The following is a 19929-nucleotide window of genomic DNA, read 5'->3' as shown; positions in this document are numbered from 1 at the left end:
GGCGCCCCCCATCGGCTGCCGGGAGCGCGCGTGCGCTGCGGTCTCTGCCCTTGCTGGGGGAAAGGCGCGGGCAGGTCCTGGCCTGGAGATGCAGCCGGCGTAATAATACTTGGCCTGGCGACACATCCTGCCCTCGGGGGATCTCAAAGCGCGGGGCCAAACCCTGCCCTCCGTGCTCGGACTTCCCACGGAGGCCAAGCGGAGTTCTGACTGGCTAAGGACCGCAGGGTTTGCCTCAGTAGGAGACGCTTCATAGCGCCCATTTTGCAGCGGGGGAAACTGAGGCATAGAGCAGTTAAGTGACTCGTCGAGGTCTTACGGCCAATCAGTGACTGAGCTGGGAATAGACCCCAAGAGTCCTGGGCACCCCCGTGCCTGGCTGTAACCATTAGACTACACTTCTTCCTCACAAATAATAGTACTAATATGGAGGAATGGAGAAGGGTATTTCCTGGGGCTGGGAAGCTATTGTGCATGAAGCACCAGGACACAGAGTCTCGGGGGCAGGTGGGAGTCTGGTCCTATGAATACATCCCTGTCTAGCCAGAGGCAGGAGCAATGGCTCCCAGGGTGGTAGGTGGCTCTGAAGGCCTCTCTCTTCATTGGTGTTTTACGCTGTCAAGAGGTTATTTTACAGGCTCTGACATAGGGACTGGAACTAGAGGTGCGGGAGATGCTGCAGCACCCCCTGGCTTGAAGGGGTTTCCATTATATCCAGGGTTTACAGTTTGGTTCAATGGCTCTCAGCACCCCCCACTGTAAAAATTGTTCCAGCACCCCTGGGCTCTGTTTGTGCAGAGCCAGCTGCCAGCACCTGCACAGAAAGTTACTGCCCAGGTAAAGCGGGTCAGCTCTGGACATGAGTCCGCCTCCCAAAGAAGCATGGTCCTACCTGTGAGCCGGGTTGTACTGTAAAACCAAGGAAACAGGCATAAGAAGTGGGCCTAGCTGTGGAATCTGGATCCCGCTTCTGATCCGCCTCCCCCCATCCCAACACGTAGCGTGGGAGCCACTTTGTCTGGGGATCCCTAGGTTGGTTTCAGGATAAATAAGGCGGGTGATGTTCATCCTGCCCGTCTGGTCTCCGCCCCAGCGAAGCACAGCGCAGACCTGCGCCCGCCTGGTATGAAATGGCCCCATGTGGCAATCGGGCTCCTTAACCCCATGTGTGTATGTTCGCCTTGGTTACCGCCTGTGCAAGCACAGTTGCCATGGCAGCCCTGCATACCAGTGCATGCTCATATGGGCCGTGCACTGGAGAGATGAAGATGTCGAAATGAACCTGTCCAGCTGGGAAAGCCCTGCCTTGCGTGTCGTCTCCCCCCACCCCCTTGGACCGGCTACTCTGCCCCCTCCAGTACACTGCGTGGAGTTGGGGGGCATGAGGCCGAGATGAAAGCTGCCAATAGCTGCATAGCCAAGGCTGGCTGGCTGGCCACAGACTAACCCCCAGTGACACAAGGCCCACAATGTGCACAAACCACATATTGGCACTTCGCTCTCTCGAGAACACAAGCAACCCTGGGGCTGGAGGGCTGGGAAATCCCGCTGTGTAGCACTAATCCTCCTCCAGCCCAACACAGAGTCTCAGGGAGAGCTGGGCACACCCAGGCCACTCAGATCCATTTCCACTAGCAACTCCGCTATTGGGCTGCTGCTAGGGCTGGCCTCCCACCCCTCCACCACTGAGCCAGCCCAGTGGGGCTGAAGTCTCAAATGAAACAAAACTTTGCACTTACTGGCTGGCATCAGGTAACTTCAGCCAAAGCCAACCAATAAGTAAAACCCTATTTACTGAGCAATGCCATCATGTGGCTGCTGGGAAATAGGCAGGCAGAAGTCCGTTGTGTTCACAGGGGGAGGAGGGGGCTATTTTTAATTGGGGAGTGTTCCCAGAGCAAGAGGCTTGTAGCTTCCACAGGGACCCATTTGACTGTAGCAGCTTCCTCACTGACAGCATGGAATCTGGGTCCTTTAACCCCTTGGCACCCGCCAGATCACAGGCATTCCTCTGCTTCCAAGAATAAACAGCAGCTCTTTGCTAGGGAGCTGTGTATTCCCCACTGTTACACCCTTATTGGTGACACTACTGTGTAAAGACCATTTAGTTAAACAAGGGAGTGTTGCCAAGTGGTTAGAGTAAGGAGATGGGCATTGGTACCTTCTGTCTCTTGCTCTGACATGATTTGCTGGGTGAGCTCCATCAAGCTGTTTGCATAAATGAGGCACATCGAAATTCAAGGCTTGCTCCTGGTGCCTATATGGGAACTGAATTCTTTTGAAAAAGAGATCGTTCTTAGTAGTAGTGATTATTTGTGTCTAAAGGCCCCAGCTGAAAGCAGGGTTCTGTTGTGCTAGCTGTGTCACACCGTGAGAGGCTGTCCCTCCCACATAGACCATACACTGTGTGAGGCTGGTCCTCTCCCACAGACCTTACAGCCTACTAGACAAGATGGACACAGGAGACGATGTGACTTGCCCAAGGTCATGCAGCTGGTTGGTGGCAGAGCTGGAACTAGAATCGAGGTCTCCCGAGTCCCAGTCCACTGCCCTATCCACTGAACAACACAGTCTCCCACTAGCATCAGTGCTGCCTCTTCCCCACCCTTTGTCTTATGTATTTAGACTGTAAGCTCTTTGGGGCGGGGGCTGTCTCTCGCTCTGTGTATGTACCGTGCCCAGCACCAGGAGGCTCAGCTGCAACTTCTCGGGGCTACTGGAATATAAACGACTGTCGTTTCTTTCAGTTTTTCTCTTCTTCATTCCTCGGGGTGGAGTGAATTCTCAGAGCAGGTTCATTGGTTTCAGCAGGGCTACTCAGAAAATAAACAGCTGGTCAGCCAGTAAAAGCAGCAGAATCAGGCCCTCTGTGAGCTAATTAAGAGCCTGCTCTCAAAGCAGTCAGTTGACTATGAGTGTGAGAGCTACTTGGGATTTTTAAGATGTTCATTGTTCCTCTGGATAGATTGGAAATTCCATCCCCCCACAGAAGGAAGTCTGCACACAGTGCTGACTAATGCTGAGTCAGCAACCAATGCTTGACATCTATAGGAGAAGAAAAGGAGGACTTGTGGCACCTTAGAGACGAATACATTTATCTGAGCATAAGCTTTCGTGAGCTACAGCTCACTTCATCGGATGAGGAAGAGTCTGTATGATTGGCATTGCTCCAGGCAGCCTGCTCTTCCTGTATAAGTTCAGCAGCCTCTGCCAGAGAAGAGGAGCAGGGAAGAGTGTGATGGGAACAGGGGGCTCTGCCTCCCTCAGTGATGTCTGTTTCTATTTAAACCAAGGTCCAGGAGAGCAAGCGGGCAGCGTGACATATTGTGTGACACATGATCAGCCTGTGATTTGGTGTTTCCAGCCAAAGGAGCAGCCCCTAGAGCTAAGGTGACTTGGCAACGTCAGTAGAGGACAAACTAATGGGACTGATAGAGGGGGCATTCAACTTGCACATGTACTGACCCCCTGGACGTGTCAGCAGGGACTGAGTGATCTAAAAGCATGACCTCCGCTGTTTGAATTAAAGGACGTAAGAATGGCCATACTGGCTCAGACCAAAGGTCCATCCAGCCCAGTATCCTGTCTACCGACAGTGGCCAATGCCAGATGCCCCAGAGGGAGTGAACCTAACAGGTAATGATCTAGTGATCTCTCTCCTGCCATCCATCTCCACCCTCTGACAAAGAGAGGCTAGGGACACCATTCCTTGCCCATCCTGGCTAATAGCCATTAATGGACTTAACCTCCATGAATTTGTCCAGTTCTCTTTTAAACCCTGTTATAGTCTTAGCCTTCACAACCTCCTCAGGCAAGGAGTTCCACAGGTTGACTGTGCGCTGAGTGAAGAACATCCTTCTATTTGTTTTAAACCTGCTGCCTATTAATTTCATTTGGTGGCCCCTAGTTCTTATATTATGGGAACAAGTAAATAACTTTTCCTTATTCACTTTCTCCACACCACTCATGATTTTATATACCTCTATCATATCCCCCCTTAGTCTCCTCTTTTCCAAGCTGAAAAGTCTGAGCCTCTTTAATCTCTCCTCATATTGGACCTGTTCCAAACCCCTAATCATTTTAGTTGCCCTTTTCTGAACCTTTTCTAATGCCAGTATATCTTTTTTGAGATGAGGGGACCACATCTGTACACAGTATTCAAGATGTGGGCGTACCATGGATTTATATAAGGGCAATAAGATATTCTCCGTCTTATTCTCTATCCCTTTTTTAATTATTCTTAACATCCCGTCTACTTTTTTAACTGCCGCTGCGCACCTCGTGGACGTCTTTAGAGAACTATCCACAATGATTCCAAGATCTCTTTCCTGATTAGTTGTAGCTAAATTAGCCCCCATCATATTGTATGTATAGTTGGAGTTATTTTTTCCAATGTGCATTACTTTACATTTATCCACATTAAATTTCATTTCCATTTTGTTGCCCAATCACTTAGTTTTGTGAGACCTTTTTGAAGTTCTTCACACTCTGCTTTGGTCTTGACTATCTTGAGCAGTTTAGTATCATCTGCAAACTTTTCCACCTCACTGTTTACCCCTTTCTCCAGATCATTTATGCATAGGTTGAATAGGATTGGTCCTAGGACTGACCCTGGGAGAATACCACTACTTACCTCTCCCCATTCTGAAAATTTACCATTTATTGCTATCCTTTGTTCCCTGTCTTTTAATCAGGTCTCAATCCATGAAAGGATCTTCCCTCATACCCCATGACAACTTAATTTACATATGAGCCTTTGGTGAGGGACCTTGTCAAAGGCTTTCTGGAAATCTAAGTACACAATGTCCACTGGCTCCCCCTTGTCCACATGTTTGTTGACCCCTCCTCAAAGAACTCTAATAGATTAGTAAGACATGATCTCCCTTTACAGAAACCATGTTGACTTTTGTGCAACAATTTATGTTCTTCTAGGTGTCTGACAATTTTATGCTTTACTATTGTTTCAACTAATTTGCCTGGTATTGACGTTAGACTTACCGGCCCGTAATTGCCAGGATCACCTCTAGAGCCCTTCTTAAATATTGGCGTTACATTAGCTATCTTCCAGTCACTGGGTACAGAAGCTGATTTAAAGGACAGGTTACAAACCATAGTTAATAGTTCCTGAATTTCAAATTTGAGTTCTTTCAGAACTCTTGGGTGAATGCCATCTGGTCCCACTGACTTGTTACTGTTAAGTTTCTCAATTAATTCCAAAACCTCCTCTAGTGACACTTCAATCTGTGACAATTACTCAGATTTGTCACCTACAAAAGACGGCTCAGGTTTGGGAATCTCCCTAACATTCTCAGCCATGAAGACTGAAACAAAGAATTCATTTAGTTTCTCTGCGATGACTTTATCGTCTTTAAGTGTTCCTTTTGTATCTCGATCATCCAAGAGCCCCACTGGTTGTTTAGCAGTCTTCCTGCTTCTGATGTAGTTAAAAAACATTTTGGTATTACCTTTTGAGTTTTTGGCTAACTGTTCTTCAAACTCCTTTTTGGCTTTTCTTATTACATTTTTACATTTAATTTGGCAGTGTTTATGCTCCTTTCTATTCACCTCACTAGGATTTGACTTCCACTTTTTAAAAAATGCCTCTCTCTCACTGCTTCTTTTACATGGTTGTTAAGCCACGGTGGCTCTTTTTTAGTTCTTTTACTGTGTTTTTTAATTTGGGGTATACATTTGAGTTGAGCCTATTATGGTGCCTTTGAAAAGCGTCCATGCAGCTTGCAGGGATTTCACTCTAGACACTGTACCTTTTAATTTCTGTTTAACTAACCTCCTCATTTTTGCATAGTTCCCCTTTCTGAAATTAAATGCCACAGTGTTGGGCTGTTGAGGTGTTTTACCCACCACAGGAATGTTAATTATTATACTATGGTCACTATTTCCCAGCCGTCCTGTTATAGTTCCCTCTTGGACCAGATCCTGCGCTCCACTCACGAGAGTTGCCTCTCCCCTGGTGGGTTACTGTACCAGCTGTTCCAAGAAGCCGTCATTTAAAGTATCGAGAAATTTTATCTCTGCATTTTGTCCTGAGGTGACAAGTACCCAGTCAATATGGGGAGCATTTCTGAGAATGCCACCATAGAGGTCCTGGATTTCAGTCTCTTTCCTAGCAGCCTAAATTTGGCCTCCAGGACGTCTCTCCTACCCTTCCCTATGTCACTGGTACCTACATGTACCACGATCACCGGCTCCTCCCCAGCACTACACATAAGTCTATCTAGATGTCTTGAGAGATCCGCAACCTTCGCACCAGGCAGGCAAGTCACCATATGATTCTCCCGGTCATCACAAACCCAGCTATCTATGTTTCTAATGATCGAGTCTCCTATTACTAACACCTGCCCTTTCCTACTGACTGGAGTTCCCTCCCCTGGAAAGGTAACCTCAGTGTGAGAGGATATCCCAACATCATCTGAAAGGAGGGTTCCAACTATGGGAAGGTTTCCCTCTGCTCTCCTTCTCTGGGCCTTTCATCCTCCTTAACAGTGCAGGGGCTGTCTGACCGGAGGTGGGACAAACCTACAGTGTCCCGGAAAGCCTCATCAACATACCTCTCTGCCTCCCTTAGCTCCTCCAGTTCCACAATCCTGGCCTCCAAAGCACGGTCTCCAAGGGCCAGGTGCAGTTTGCACCGAATGCACACATACGCCACCCGCCCACAGGGCAGATAATCATAAATGCTACACCAACTGCAATAAAGAGGATAGCCCCCACTCTGCTGCTGGGCTTCTGCCTGCATTTTCTCCTACAGCTACCTAGGTTAAAGATAGGGTTTTTGTTTAAATCAAGAAGTTTTGATTACAGTTTAGTTTAAAGGTTTTAAAGAATAGCAAGTGTACCTCGCCCCCTTCCCAACTCCCTCTCGAAACTCCCTGTTAGCGGCCCCTGGTCGCTTGCTCACTGCTTTATAAAGCCCTGACCTCCTTGATAGCCCTGCCCCCTGCCTACGGCTCCGCCAATGAACAGAGGCTTCTAGATTTCAAACCTTGTTTAGAAGCTCACCGCTTCCATCTGCCGGCCACAGCACACGGACCCATTAACCCTGCAGCAGCAGCAGACTCAAATCTCTTATGTGGCATAGCCACTAGGGGACAAAACCCATGCTACGGAAGGTGGATTACACAGGCCGCGTGCCGGGGGATTATGGGAACTGCATATAACAGTTGACAGCTGAGGAGAAATGGTGAGAGCAGCATGTGCAAAGAACAGGGCTCTTACCCCATGCCCATGCCTTGAATCCTGGAGAACAGAATTTACAGCAATTAAAAATGCTCTGGCAGGATGGCTATAGGAGCTTTGTCTGAGCAAGGACTCCAGGATTGAGTCCAGCTGGATAAATTCACCCAGTTTGCACAATGAATGATCACAGAATTAAAAATAGTTTTATTAAGTAGGTTTGCTTTGGTATCAATCCAAGGGCACTTGGTAACAAAGGCAGCACACGAACTCAAAGGGTACATGCCAGAACACTGGAAGGAAATGTTTCTTCCTGACACGGTGGAGCTGCTGACAGAAGTTGTGTCGTCCAGCCTGAACCCCAAAGCGACCACACTCTGCTCCAGTCCAAGAAACATCTTATGCTGAGAGTCTTTTCCAAACCAATTCATCTAAGAAGCGGTTTCAAACAGTCACAGCACAGCGCGCTGCACAAAGATGGGCTTTCCACACGGGCTGCCACTAACTGCTGTGTGGCCCGAGTGAGATGAACATTACAGGCCATCTCCAAAACTTCATTCACAGCGGTCGCAGTTTAAACCCTCTAACAAGGATTTTAAATAGCTGCAACTATAATTATGTATGTATGCACACTGTATTTGAAGACAATGTAAAACTAGGCTCCCCCTACCATTTAAATTAGATACAGCATCTTTTTCAGCCATTTTTCATTTGCAGACCCCCAACAAAATTTTGACTGGAGGTGCAGACCCCTTTGGAAATCTTAGACACGGTCTGCAGACCCCCAGGGATCCGGGGACCACAGGTTGAGAACCTCTCTTCTATGATAATGACCATCTTTCGCAGACCCCTTAGACATGGTCTGCGGACCCCAGGTTGAAAACCACGGTTCTAGGGTGGTGAAGAGTGCTGCTGAACAGTTAAGTGTTCCACTCCAGAAGTAGCTGAATTTCCAGAAGGCGATGAGGTGGCTCCTGTAGCTATTCAGACTTTGCAAAAGCACTTTGGGATCCTTCACGGTTAAAAGTGCTACAGCAATGTAAGGTGTATCATTCAGGATCTTGAACCATAATTGACCCCATTTTTCTGGCAAAAAGCTGTCACCCTTACTGAGGTCAGGGCAGCGTCTAGATCACATCATGGCATGTCTGGAATGCAGGGCCTGTAGTGCAGGGTAACAGGAGCTGCAGGGCAGATGCACACTACTTTGAAAGGTGTGATGCGTGGGAGTGGAGCCCACAGTCAGGTGCCCCAAATAGGTCAAAATTCCCCATGCTGGGACAGACACAACAAGACAAGATATTTGGACAGACGCTATGGACTGCTAGCCCAGGAGGGAGTGTCCTTTTCCTTGCTGAACAGCAGCACCTCAGCACAAACACTGCTGCCAGGATGGATCACTTGATCATTCCCTCTGGAGCACCTGGCATTGGCCACTGCTGGAAGACAGGATACCGGGCTAGATGCTTTGGTCTTATCCAGTATGGCTGTTCTTATGTCTACACCTCACTGAATGGTAGGCCGGTTGGCGACAGGGGATCTCTTTTCCCTGCACTGCACATCCAGCTCAGCATGCCCACTGGAGGACAGGTGTCTCGCCTCCATTAGGCCAAGTCACAGCAAGAGATGCTTTTGGAACATTCCACTCCTCTCACTCTTTGGGGGTCCTGGGTCTTCGGTCAGTTTAGAGTCCCCACATTTCCTGCCACTTTGCTCTGTGTGGGAGCAATTCACGAGGCCTGTGCATGGCTCCAAAACCAACAGGAAGAAGTACTATTGGGATAACTGTAATGCCTACAGGCTCCAGCTAAGATCAGGGCCCCTTGTGCATAAGAGCCAATCTCTGCCCCAAGGAGCTTACAATCAAAACGAACAAGACAGACAAAGGAGAGGAACAAATACAACGCACAAGCAGAAGACTGGGAACTGAGACAGAGAGATTAAGGGCCTGAGCCCATTGGAGTAATGGGAGTCTTTCCATTGATGTCAACAGGCTTTGGATCAGGTCCTAGGTAACTTGTCCAAGGTCACACAGGGAATCTGTGGCAGAGCTTGGATTTGAGTCCAAGTCCCCTGAGTCTCAGTCTAGTGCCTTGACTACAAGACTATCCGTCTTCTCTCTGGTCACCCACCTAATCCTCCTCTTTGGGGGTTTAAGTGGAAGGAGATGAGGAGTTTCACCCCAAGAGGCACTGGCTTAAACCTCAGAGCGATTCCACTTTTCTAAGATCTGCAGCCCGCTGGAACATAAGTACAGAAATGTTTAATACTGGATTAAATGTTCATTGTGGTTCAAAGATTAAAAACTTTCCATAGACAGTCCTAGGGTCAGAGCTGGGAATGCTGGGGGAGAGGGGGCTGCAGAGACATCAGGGATTGCTTGCAGCAATGGAGGGGCTGAGACCTTGAGTGCTCTGAATGATCCCCTAGGTTTTCTCTGCCTCCTTCCAGCTGAGTGCCTGGGAAGGATTGTGCAAGACCTAAGATCAGACCCACAGAGACACTATGACCTGCAGATCAATGCTCCAGCACAAGTGGCATGGACCCTGCAGAGGGTGGGCATGTGTTAGATCTAAGATGTGCCTTTATTGCTCCATTCAACATGCTGATTAGAGCAGCTTCGGTAAGGGAGCCCTTCCAATGCACCACACCTCCCAGGATGCTCTGCCTCTCATCAAGTCTGTGTTTGTGCAGCTCCTCTTCATGCACTGACCCCCCCTGTGCAACTCCTCCAGACAGCACCCCATGCCACGCTGCAGGATTCCCATCGGGCTACAGCCTATCGTACCAACAGAATGAAACGTTTCTCCCCAGGAGCAGCACGTGGGCTGGACGCCCCTACCTGCCCACCCACGAGGGGTGATGGAAGACAATGTTCTTTCTCTTTGCCCAGTGGGAGAAGACAGTCTTCTCAGTGATGAAGCGGTGGCCACCCCGGGGGGCTTTCTCATGGGCGAGGTACATCCTGCACTCATCCAGCTTGCCCTTTTCGAAGTAGTGGTAAGGCACTCTGGGATGGTTCTTCTCCCTGCCAACCAGAGCAGACAAGAGGTAGTGCAGCGGGGCACTGGCCAAGATGGCAGACTCCTGCTTCCAGAGCAGGGATGGAGCCAACACGAGAGAGCCACCAGCCTAATAACCCCAGAGATGTTCATTCAGTGTCAGGGATCTCTGGGCCACACAGGGATCTCTGGGCACAGAGCAAGAGTCCCAGCCATCAACCCCCCTGCTAGGAGTTCAGCATGTAACACCCACCCCCCAAACCTCCGCACTAGGCTGGACAAAGCACAAGCAAATCTACCAAAGGGACCCATCCTGCCCCACGAGATGGGGATGGGGGAGCTGAATGAATGAAGAACTTCCTCCTGTGTTACAGACCCGCCCCTGCTGAAATCCCCTTCATTGCCCTGGACCTCCAGTCCCACCACGTGCTCCCTCCATCATCTTACTGCAACCCAGCTCTGCAGACTCCAGCAGGTGTGGGCGTCACACACAGATCAGAGCCTGTCACCTCCGCAGCTATGGCCCCCAGCCCCCTGTTCCTTTCAGGGGTCCTGTTTCAAACTGCCTCCTTGCTTATAAAAACACCTCGTGAACTCGCCCCCAGCTCAGACTCCAGTTCTCTCTGTTCTGTCCCCTTCCTTCTCTGATCTCACCACTGTTGGCGCGAGGACTTTCTCCTCTGCAACTCCTGCTGCTTGGAGCAGCCTCCCTGTATCTGTCCACTTCATATATTTTCTGCATTGTCTGCGCCCCCTAATACACCCCTCCCTGTGCTGTTTGTTACTGAACTTGGCGAAGTCTCTGGGGACAGAGTTTGTATGGAAGATGTATTGTATTGCATGTGGAATGGTTGTGCTGCCTTGTGTTGAGTTAGCTGACGAACAGACATGCTGTGTGGTAAAAGCCCCTCGAAGTCTCCCACCCTCTTCCCCTCCCTCTCCCCATGGCCGTACCTGCAGTAGCTATCGCTGACCATGCCGAAGACAAAGATCTGTTCACACAGCTCCATTGCCAGGATCATAGTGAACCAGCCAGTGCTCAGGAAGGAGCCAGACTTCATCCTACAAATCACACAGCAACAGAGTTGGAGGGGACAGGCTGCCATAAGCAGCATGGCAGAGAGAGAAATGGACACAAACTGTGGGAGGGAAACCTGCACTCATCTCCTAGACCAAGAGTGGACAGTAAGGCACATCCTGCCCTGGCTGAGGGACATCTACTGGGTGTGATTAGGGCCTTTGGAGCAGTTTCTGTATGAGGATAGGAAGAGCAAACAGAAGAGCAGGACAAGCAAAATGCGGCGGGGAGGAAGATGGGCTCTTTGGCTACCGGGGAGGGGGAGGAAATGCCAGCAATACAGGATGCACATGTGTTTGGAAGCTCTCTCTTTCCGCCTCCTCCCACTCCAGTCTCCTGGCATGTCGTGCCCCTTGAAGTGAGTATCGGGTTGGTGAACAAAGCTTCACTGACAGCTCTGGAGACGGACGCTCCCTGTTTATCCACACAGGGTATGGGACAGGCAGAAGCGGGGCGAGTGTTCTCAGCCTCCTCCTCCAATGGCCTCATCCCTGGCACGATGGGTCAGAGGGGAGTTCAGTCTCCACGGCCCAGTCAGTCAGTTCTTGGCCCATCTGCTGACCAGGGGGACTATCAATGCCAAAGGCGATGGAGATTTGTGTGCTGTGGACACCCGGCCACTAGGAACGAAATGGAACCCTCCACTCATCTACCAAGCAGAGGACAAATGACTGCTAGTCACTGCTGACCTGCCCAGGATTTGAACTGAAGTGCTGACTGCCCATAAATGCATGATGTAACAGACATGTTACATACTGTTCTATAGCAATGAATTCTTACGCTACAACTCTTCCTGGGATGAAGGTGACTCCATAACTTTCTAACATCCACAAATAGCCCATTGCAATTTACACGGTGACTGCCTGCTAAATCCATTCATGTGCAGCACACTGACACTCCTAAGATACCTTGCAGGTCCACTCACCACTGAGGGGCAAACTGCATTTGTGGAAGGGGAGTAAACTGTCCCACTCATGTCAATGGGTTGGTAACTCTGAAACCCAACATTTACAATTAGAGAGTGGAAAACTGGCTAATTGACTTAGGAGCACAGATCCCATTGGGATTTGTGCTCCAAAGTCCTATAGGTGCTTTCGAAAATCCCACCCTAAAATGGCAACACTGTTAACTATTTCACTGTTGATTGGTTTACCAGAAGCATCCAGTTACAGTAGACCTTGGGGTGGAAAGCTCTACTCTCTACACCCAGGAGGTGCCTGTGGCAGGGAGGCCCTGGGACATTACAGGCAGGGAGGGAGGAAGCGAGCGAGGCGCCTACTCACCTGTTCTTCCCCGTCTCGTCCTGGAAGACCTTGTCACAGTAAGCCATCATCCTCTCGGTTAGCGTGTACATCTGCAGGCTGGGATACATCTCCTTCACCTCCTGGAGACTCCTGTAGGTCAACCCCACCTTCTCCCGGCTCATCATTCTCATAGGCCCCCAGACGATGTAGATGGTCTCCCGGGACTGCTTGAAGAAGTACGACTGGTTCCTCAGGAGCAAAGGGATACTGGTGTGCGAGACGACCCTGAGGGTGCTCTTCGCCCCCACGTCCTCTTCGTAGCCATGGGTGGGGGCCTGGTTCATGCGCAGGACGCACTCCATTTGGTCAATCTCCTTCCCCAGCCGCGAGCCCAGCATCTGACCCGAGCTGGATACCACGGCACACTGGCGGCACTGAGCTCTGACCAACGGCTGCAGCAAGACGCACCGTTAGCAATGGAGAGGGACAGGAAAGACCCAGGGCTTGCAACGGGAGGGGATCGCAGTATGTTTTCATTCCAGGCAGCAAGGCCATATCACCTTTTCATCACCTGCACTGGCTTCCTGTCTGTCTATGAATCCAATTCAGAACCGCCCTCCCTCCAGGGCCCCCTTCCACCACTTCCTCCATGGTGCTGCTCTGAGCCGCCCTCCCTGCAATTCCCTATTGCTGGCACAGGGTGGTGTCGCTCTCAAGCTGAATCTACACAGGGGCCAGAGCCATGTTACCGGAATGAGCTTTAAAACACCACCTAGAACTGGTTTCTCCTGACTCCCTTTAACTATCCCCTGGTGCCTCCCTGGAGTCTGAAAGCAGCATGCTTTAACTGAGGCCCCCACCACAGGGTAGTGTTTTCGATTACTCCAGATGTCGGATGTGCATTGAACCTGGTCCAGGACATGGACAGCAGAGACTCAACAGCCTCCGGATGATGTGAGTGAGCCAAGGGGCTTTGTTACACCAGCAGAAGGCCACAGTAGCCCCACGGCTAACACTTTGCATTGCTGAGGCATCTTTCACACCTTAGGAGCCTCAAACACTGTGCAAACTTTAATCAATAAGCCTCAACTTTCATGGGAAGTAGGTACATTGTCATCTTCATTAGTGATGGAGAAACTGAGGCAATGCTGGGTGAAGTGACTCGCCCAAGGGCACACAGTGACTCTGCGAATGGAAACCAGGAGTCCCAACTCCCAGTCTCATGTGCTAACCACTACCTCACACTCTCTGCGTCTTGGGAGAGTCCATTCGCAGCTGGAACTTTAACCCACCTTTCCATCAGGAACACGACTGTATCCCTCGAAGCTGAGGGCTCCAGACACCGTCACCAAGGGAGGTTTATGTTCCTCCAGCCGCTGATAGCTGAGCCAACACAGCTGCGGGCAGAGCAGGATGTAGAGCACAGTACAAGCAGACAGAATCACCAGAGTTAAGAACAGATGGACCTGCAACGCATTGAGAAGGGAAGCTCAAGATTCGCTGCTGAGAACCCAGCACATGGCAACAACAGGGATGACTGCATTTTAGTGACCAGGGATCTCTCATTGTGGTAGGGCTATGGTGAACCGAACGCTGCAGGCATCCTGGAAAACAAAACAAGGACTGTAGTTCTTCCTTCTTCCCTATAGTGGGATGGGACTCTCCTCCTCTGGGGATGGGAAGGGCAGGGTGTTGCAGTGGAGCTTGACACCTGTTTGTGATTTCCAGGTTGAGAGACCATGATACAGTGTAATTAAAGACCCTTGCTGTTCTAAATTAAATACTCTGAGGGGTCCACAATGGGAACAAGGGCTAGGAGGGGAAGGAAATGGAGTCAGCTGTGATTGGATCAGGCAATGCTCAGGGGAAAGCAAGTGAGAAGGACCAGGATAGATGCTGGCAGGGCGACGGGGGGGTTCTTCACCTGGTCCTGCGACAACATCTCCCCCTACTGAAAAGCCGCGCGATGCCTTCCACCCAAAGAGCTTCCCCCATGTTTTCAACCTCACAGCACTCCCACAAGGTGACATTGCCCCTGCTTTCCAGCTAAGGGAAGGCTGAAGGGCAGGGAGATTAAGCGCCCTGCCTGAGGTCACACAGCAGGCTCATGGCAAAGAGCCCAGACTCCTAACCCCTGCTCTGGCCACCAGAAAACAGGTCCTTTCACAAAACGTCTGCCTACGAAATCCAGGAAGCATTGGTGCCAGTCAGCAATCTACACCTGAGGAGGGGACAGGGAAACAGGGGCTTGCAGCTGTGACCATCACCAGCACACACTGCTCCCCTTCGCGCGTCCCTGGGCAGAGCTACTACCTGCTACTGCCATCCTGTAATTCTCTCCTCCTCTCAGAACAGAGCTCACCCTGGTTAGTTTCATTGCACAACGGCCCCCAAGACACCAAGCGTCACTCGGCCTTTTTAGTGCTTGATCGCAAGGAGCAGGGCTGCACTCTTTGATTGACAGTGATTACCGGTCAATATGAAACCTTCAGTCACGCATCAAAACTGGGGAGTGCTTGGCAAACGAGTAGCTCAGATGCGCCCGATTGTTCTGTTTCAGAATGACTCACTTCCTTTCTAGCAAAAACAGGCTGCACAGCTGACAAATGGCGAGCCTTAAAAAGCTCTGAGGGCCACGTGCTGCTCTGTGCCTGTCTGGATTGTAATGTCAGCTTCTGTCATGACTATGGATTGCTTGAGCCTCAGGGAGGAGCAGATCAGTGTCAAGCATACCAGGAACCACGCAGAGCTCCACGTACAATGGGGGTGCTACCTAAGCGATCATGGCTGACTTGGCTCTAGCTAAAGCGTGAGGCCAACCACCAGCATAACCTGGCCCCATGTTGCCCATCTCAGCAGAGGCCAAGGAGCAAAAGTGGCCCTGGGGACTGAACTGTGCTATCCCCCTCTCCATGTGTGAGAGCGATACTCGCATTGCCACTGTCCATGCTGAGGACATCTGCCCCTGGGCTGTCAGTCTGGGACCTCTTACAAACACTAACATGGGGGGGGGCATAGCCTTAATGGGGGGTCATAAACAGGAAGCAAGAAACTTGTTCTGGGCTCTTTGCTTTAGCCAGACACATGCTGACCCAGCACATCCCCACATGCGTGCTGAACACCAGGGAGGTGGGGGAGCAAAGCTCGGGGCCTCTCTCAGCCCGAGGATGCAAGAGGAAGGAAGGACAGCGACAGATAGAGAGATGCCAGAACAGCATTGTGATGAGTGTCCTGAACGTCCCAGTCGTGCCCATGATGGGCACTAAGCACTGGCCACACGCCACTCAGACAAAATCCCTGCTCCCCCGAGCTCACAAGCGAGGAAGCTAAGGCATGAGCCCTATACATTGACAAAGCACGGTGGGTGGGGAGCTGCACTCACACACGGTCATAGCAATAACATCAGGGGCGGAACAGACTGACTAGTTCCCCATGGCCCATCCCACCCTGCCCAGAGGGGAAGCGTTTCCCTAACACGGTCCGGAGGGTTTAGATCAGTGATCCCCAACGCGGTGCCCGCAGGGACATTTTTGTGTGCCTGCCGGACACCCCGCCACCGCAGTGGCGCCGCCGAAGAACCGCCCGCCAAAACGCTGCCGAGAAGCAGGTGCCATTTCTTGGAGGCATTTCAGCAGCGACGCTTCTTGCCGCTGCCGCTTCCTGGCAGCATTTCGGCGGCCGGTTCTGTAAGCCTTTCTGTCCTTCGTTATACTTGGTATCACTTAAACCTATCTCCTTTTATTAATAAACTCACTTTGCTTTTATTATAAACCAGCTCAGTGCTTTAACTGAAACAGAGCACTAGCCCCAGGTATGCTAAGAAGGTGCTGGGTACTGTCTGATTGAAGGAGCAGCGAACTCCGTAAGGTTTTGTGGGTGCTACAGTCAGAGGGGCTAAGCACTGCAGATAGACCTCTCTGAGGAACTCGAGAACTGGGGTTCACTGGTTGCTGCCCGCTAGGGAAGGTCTGGACTGGCAGAGTCCTGGAAAGTTTGCTGGTGAGACAGATAAGCTGGCATGTCGGGGAGCTGTCACACAGCTTAGCAGCAGCAAAGTTCTCACTGGCTGAGGCTGAGAGGGTCACACAGTGGCTCACAGCTCTGGGGACCCCAGCAGGTTGTCACGGATGTACTCCCCATTCTCCCACAAAGTGACATTGTAAAGGTGCCTTTTAATAAAGCCCCTTTAAGCCACAGGGCACCCCGTATAGTCTCCTGTTCTCTGCAGTTAGAGGATATTTATCAGGACTCTACCGGGGCACAAGGACTCTAGAACCAGCCTACTGAGCAGGAGATGGTGTACGTTTCCATATGGCGACCACATACATGTCCACAAGTTGTCCTTGAGGGTTCTCCATCAATTGGAACATAGATACCATCCTCACGTCCGTTAAGGACATGATACCCAATGCCCTTTAGCATTTCTGCCTCTGCCACCTTTTCCTTGGCTCTGTAATGCCAGCCCATTTTGCTACCATCACTACGGTCCTAAATTCAGGGGTTTGGAAGAGGGGTTTAAGAGCATCACTGCTTCTTGGGATCTGGTTACTTACAAGTGTCTTCAGCTTCAGTGTCTTATCTGCCACAGGTTTGACTTGGGATTCAGGAACTATGCCCTGCAAAACACAGACAGGTTAGCCTGTTGGCAACAAAATAAACATTTAGCAAAGAAAACAAAAAGCAAAGTCATTGATATTAAACTAGATAAACTTCTGAGCAGAGTCAGTCCAAAAGGGGTACATTAAGGAGTATGTGCATGAGACCATATATGGTACCCCCGAGATTTTGTCTGGAGAACCATCACCTTGAACACCCCATTCATTTTAAGGTCTTGTTAAAAACCACTCTCCTTCCTTGTGAAGCCCTCTGTCAACTTGCTCCAGCCAACTACACTTTCCTTGTAACTCTCTGATCTCCCAGCCCTGCCACTTGTATAGCTCAGGCCTCCACAGAATCGCCTTGCTGTTGGCGTGAAGCCTTATCTTCTGCAGCACCTGCCATCTGGAATATCTCTCACTTCAGATCTCACCAGCCAGGCTAACAAACAACAATATACTGCACTTGTACAGGACCTGCTCATCGGAGGATTCCCTTACTCCTCAATGTGTTTTATACACTCTGTGGGTGTTGCACACTCAGTAATGTCTTTAACAATTACTAAGCCTCACAACACCCTTGTGAGAAAACACAGGGGCCACTCTGTCCACCACTGAAATGCAGCCACCTCTAGGGTGGAACACAGCTGTTTAACAGAGCACAATATCGCTACACTAGAGCTTAGGATAGGAATATTTATCAAACATGCATAGCCTCCTACGGACCATTGTGCCAGCCAGTTGTCTGGGCCACGTTCACAGTTCTTTCCCTCACTCACTGCGTGGCTTCGCATCAGCCTTGTGCCTCAGTTTCCCTGAGAATTACAGTGACTCACCTGCCTTGTGGGGGTGGATCGAGGCTTCATTCGTCAAGGCCTGCCGGGTACTTTGAGATCCTCAGCTGGAAGGGCCTGGGGGGGAAATGCCAGGCTGTCATTTCGTCTGGCCAAGAGATGGAGAGGATCAAAGCTTCCGTTCTGCGGCCAGGGCCCCCTCGCCCTGAGCCCAGATGCTGCGGGCTCCCTCCTGAGCAGTGCCAGGCTGCAGGACACCCAATCCAGACCAACCCGACAACAGCATCCACCAGAAGGGACCCAGGGAGGGCGAGTAGGCCAGAGACGACACCTCGGTGTCACCTCGCCCCACACTTCTGCAGGGGTCTCTTTGCCGCAGGCCCACGGAGACGGGGTGTCCCTGCCGCCCCCCCAAAGGCAGCAGAGCTGTGCCGCCCACTCCCCACCCATGCCCCAGGGGGGTGCCCCGGCCTTACCCCAGCCCCAGGGCAGCAGAGCTGCGCCAGCCCCGCCCGCGCCCTGTCAGTGGGGCCCCGCCTATGGGGTGGCGGCGCCAGGGCGGTTCCGGCGGGTCCCGGTCAGCCGCTTCCCGGCTCCCATCGCTCCCGCCCGGGCCCTGGATCCCGGGCAGGGCCTCAGCGCCAGCCCCGCGGCAGCCTCGCCCCGGGGCCCGGCCTCACGCCCCGCCCCCCCCGCTCCGATACCGCCCCCCCGGTACCTCCCCCCGCCCCCAACACTTCGATACCCGTCCGCCCCCCCTCCCCCAACTCTCCCCCCCGATACCTCCCCCGCCCCCAAAACTCCCCCTACCGCCCCCAACACTCGGATACCTCCCCCCGCCCCCGATACCCCTCCGCCCCCCCACCCAACACTCCCCCCCACTGCCCCCCCGATACCAGCCCTCCGATACCTCCCCCCGCCCCCAACACTCCCCCTACCGCCCCCCCGCCCCCAACACTCGGATACCTCCCCCCGCCCCCGATACCCCTCCGCCCCCCCACCCAACACTCCCCCCCACGGCCCCCCCGATACCAGCCCTCCGATACCTCCCCCCGCCCCCAACACTCCGATACCCCTCCCCCAACACTCCCCCCTACTGCCCTCCCGATACCTCCCCCCGCTCCGATACCAGCCCTCCGATACCTCTCCCCGCCCCAACTCTCAGATACCCCACTACCGCCCCCCCGCCCCCAACACTCCGATACCCCCCCACCGCACCAACACTCCCCCCTGCCGCCCCCCCGCCCCCAACACTCCGATACCCCCCCACCGCCCCAACACTCCCCCCTGCCGCCCCCCCGACCCCAACACTCCGATACCCCCCACCGCCCCAACACTCCCCCCTGCCGCCCCCCCGCCCCCAACACTCCGATACCCCCCCACCGCACCAACACTCCCCCCTGCCGCCCCCCCGCCCCCAACACTCCGATACCCCCCCACCGCCCCAACACTCCCCCCTGCCGCCCCCCCAACCCCAACACTCTGATACCCCCCCACCGCCCCAACACTCCCCCCTGCCGCCCCCCCCGACCCCAACACTCTGATACCTCTCCCCCTGACCCAGACACCAACACTCCCCCCTGCCTCCCCGTACCACCCCCGACACCAGCCCTCTGATACCTTCCCCCCTCTACCAACCCCTCTGATACTCCCCCCTCAACACCAAACACTTCTTCGGTACCGAGCCCCTCCCCAAACTTCCTCCCCCCACACACCACCCCCTCCTCCCATACCTCTCCCCAGATACCACCCCCCAAACACCAACCCCTCATCTGATACCATCCCCCCAATACTGTCCCCCTCCTCTGATACCTCTGCCCGGATGCTACCCCGCCCCATACCAACCCTCTCATCCGATACAATCCCCAATACCAACCCCCAATACCATCCCCCTCCTCCAATACCTCTCCTGCCAATACCACCCCCCTTGCCAACCCCTTCATCTGCTACTGTCTCCCCAATACCAACGCCCCAGTACCATCCTCCTCCTCCAATACCTCTCCCCTGCTACTATCCCTGATA

The 19929-nt window shown here is 52.3% G+C and overlaps 1 protein-coding gene across 3 annotated transcripts; it reads right to left on the bottom strand.

The window, feature by feature from the left end:
- Positions 1 to 7378: 7378 nt before the first annotated feature.
- Positions 7379 to 18600, bottom strand: ST6GALNAC4 (ST6 N-acetylgalactosaminide alpha-2,6-sialyltransferase 4). Of its 3 annotated transcripts, none has more exons than XM_073315007.1 (8): positions 18384 to 18600; positions 17950 to 18055; positions 17072 to 17134; positions 13811 to 13984; positions 12558 to 12970; positions 11151 to 11258; positions 10037 to 10222; positions 7379 to 9434 (listed from the first exon to the last, which is right to left on the bottom strand). In XM_073315007.1, exons 2-8 carry the CDS (start codon positions 17977 to 17979, stop codon positions 9392 to 9394), a joined length of 1017 nt encoding a protein of 338 aa, XP_073171108.1. In that variant the 5' UTR covers positions 17980 to 18055; positions 18384 to 18600; the 3' UTR covers positions 7379 to 9391. The 3 variants fall into 3 exon arrangements, with proteins under 3 accessions (XP_073171108.1, XP_073171107.1, XP_073171109.1); XM_073315006.1 differs by having other exon boundaries at positions 17950 to 18024; XM_073315008.1 differs by lacking the exon at positions 18384 to 18600 and having other exon boundaries at positions 17954 to 17973.
- Between the last annotated feature and the right edge of the window lie 1329 nt (positions 18601 to 19929).

The sequence above is a fragment of the Lepidochelys kempii genome, chromosome 16, assembly GCF_965140265.1.
Source record: "Lepidochelys kempii isolate rLepKem1 chromosome 16, rLepKem1.hap2, whole genome shotgun sequence".
In the NCBI taxonomy this organism is placed as follows: Eukaryota; Metazoa; Chordata; order Testudines; family Cheloniidae; genus Lepidochelys; species Lepidochelys kempii.
The sequence above is the reverse complement of the archived record's forward strand: the minus strand, read 5'-3'. Positions and strand labels throughout refer to the sequence as shown.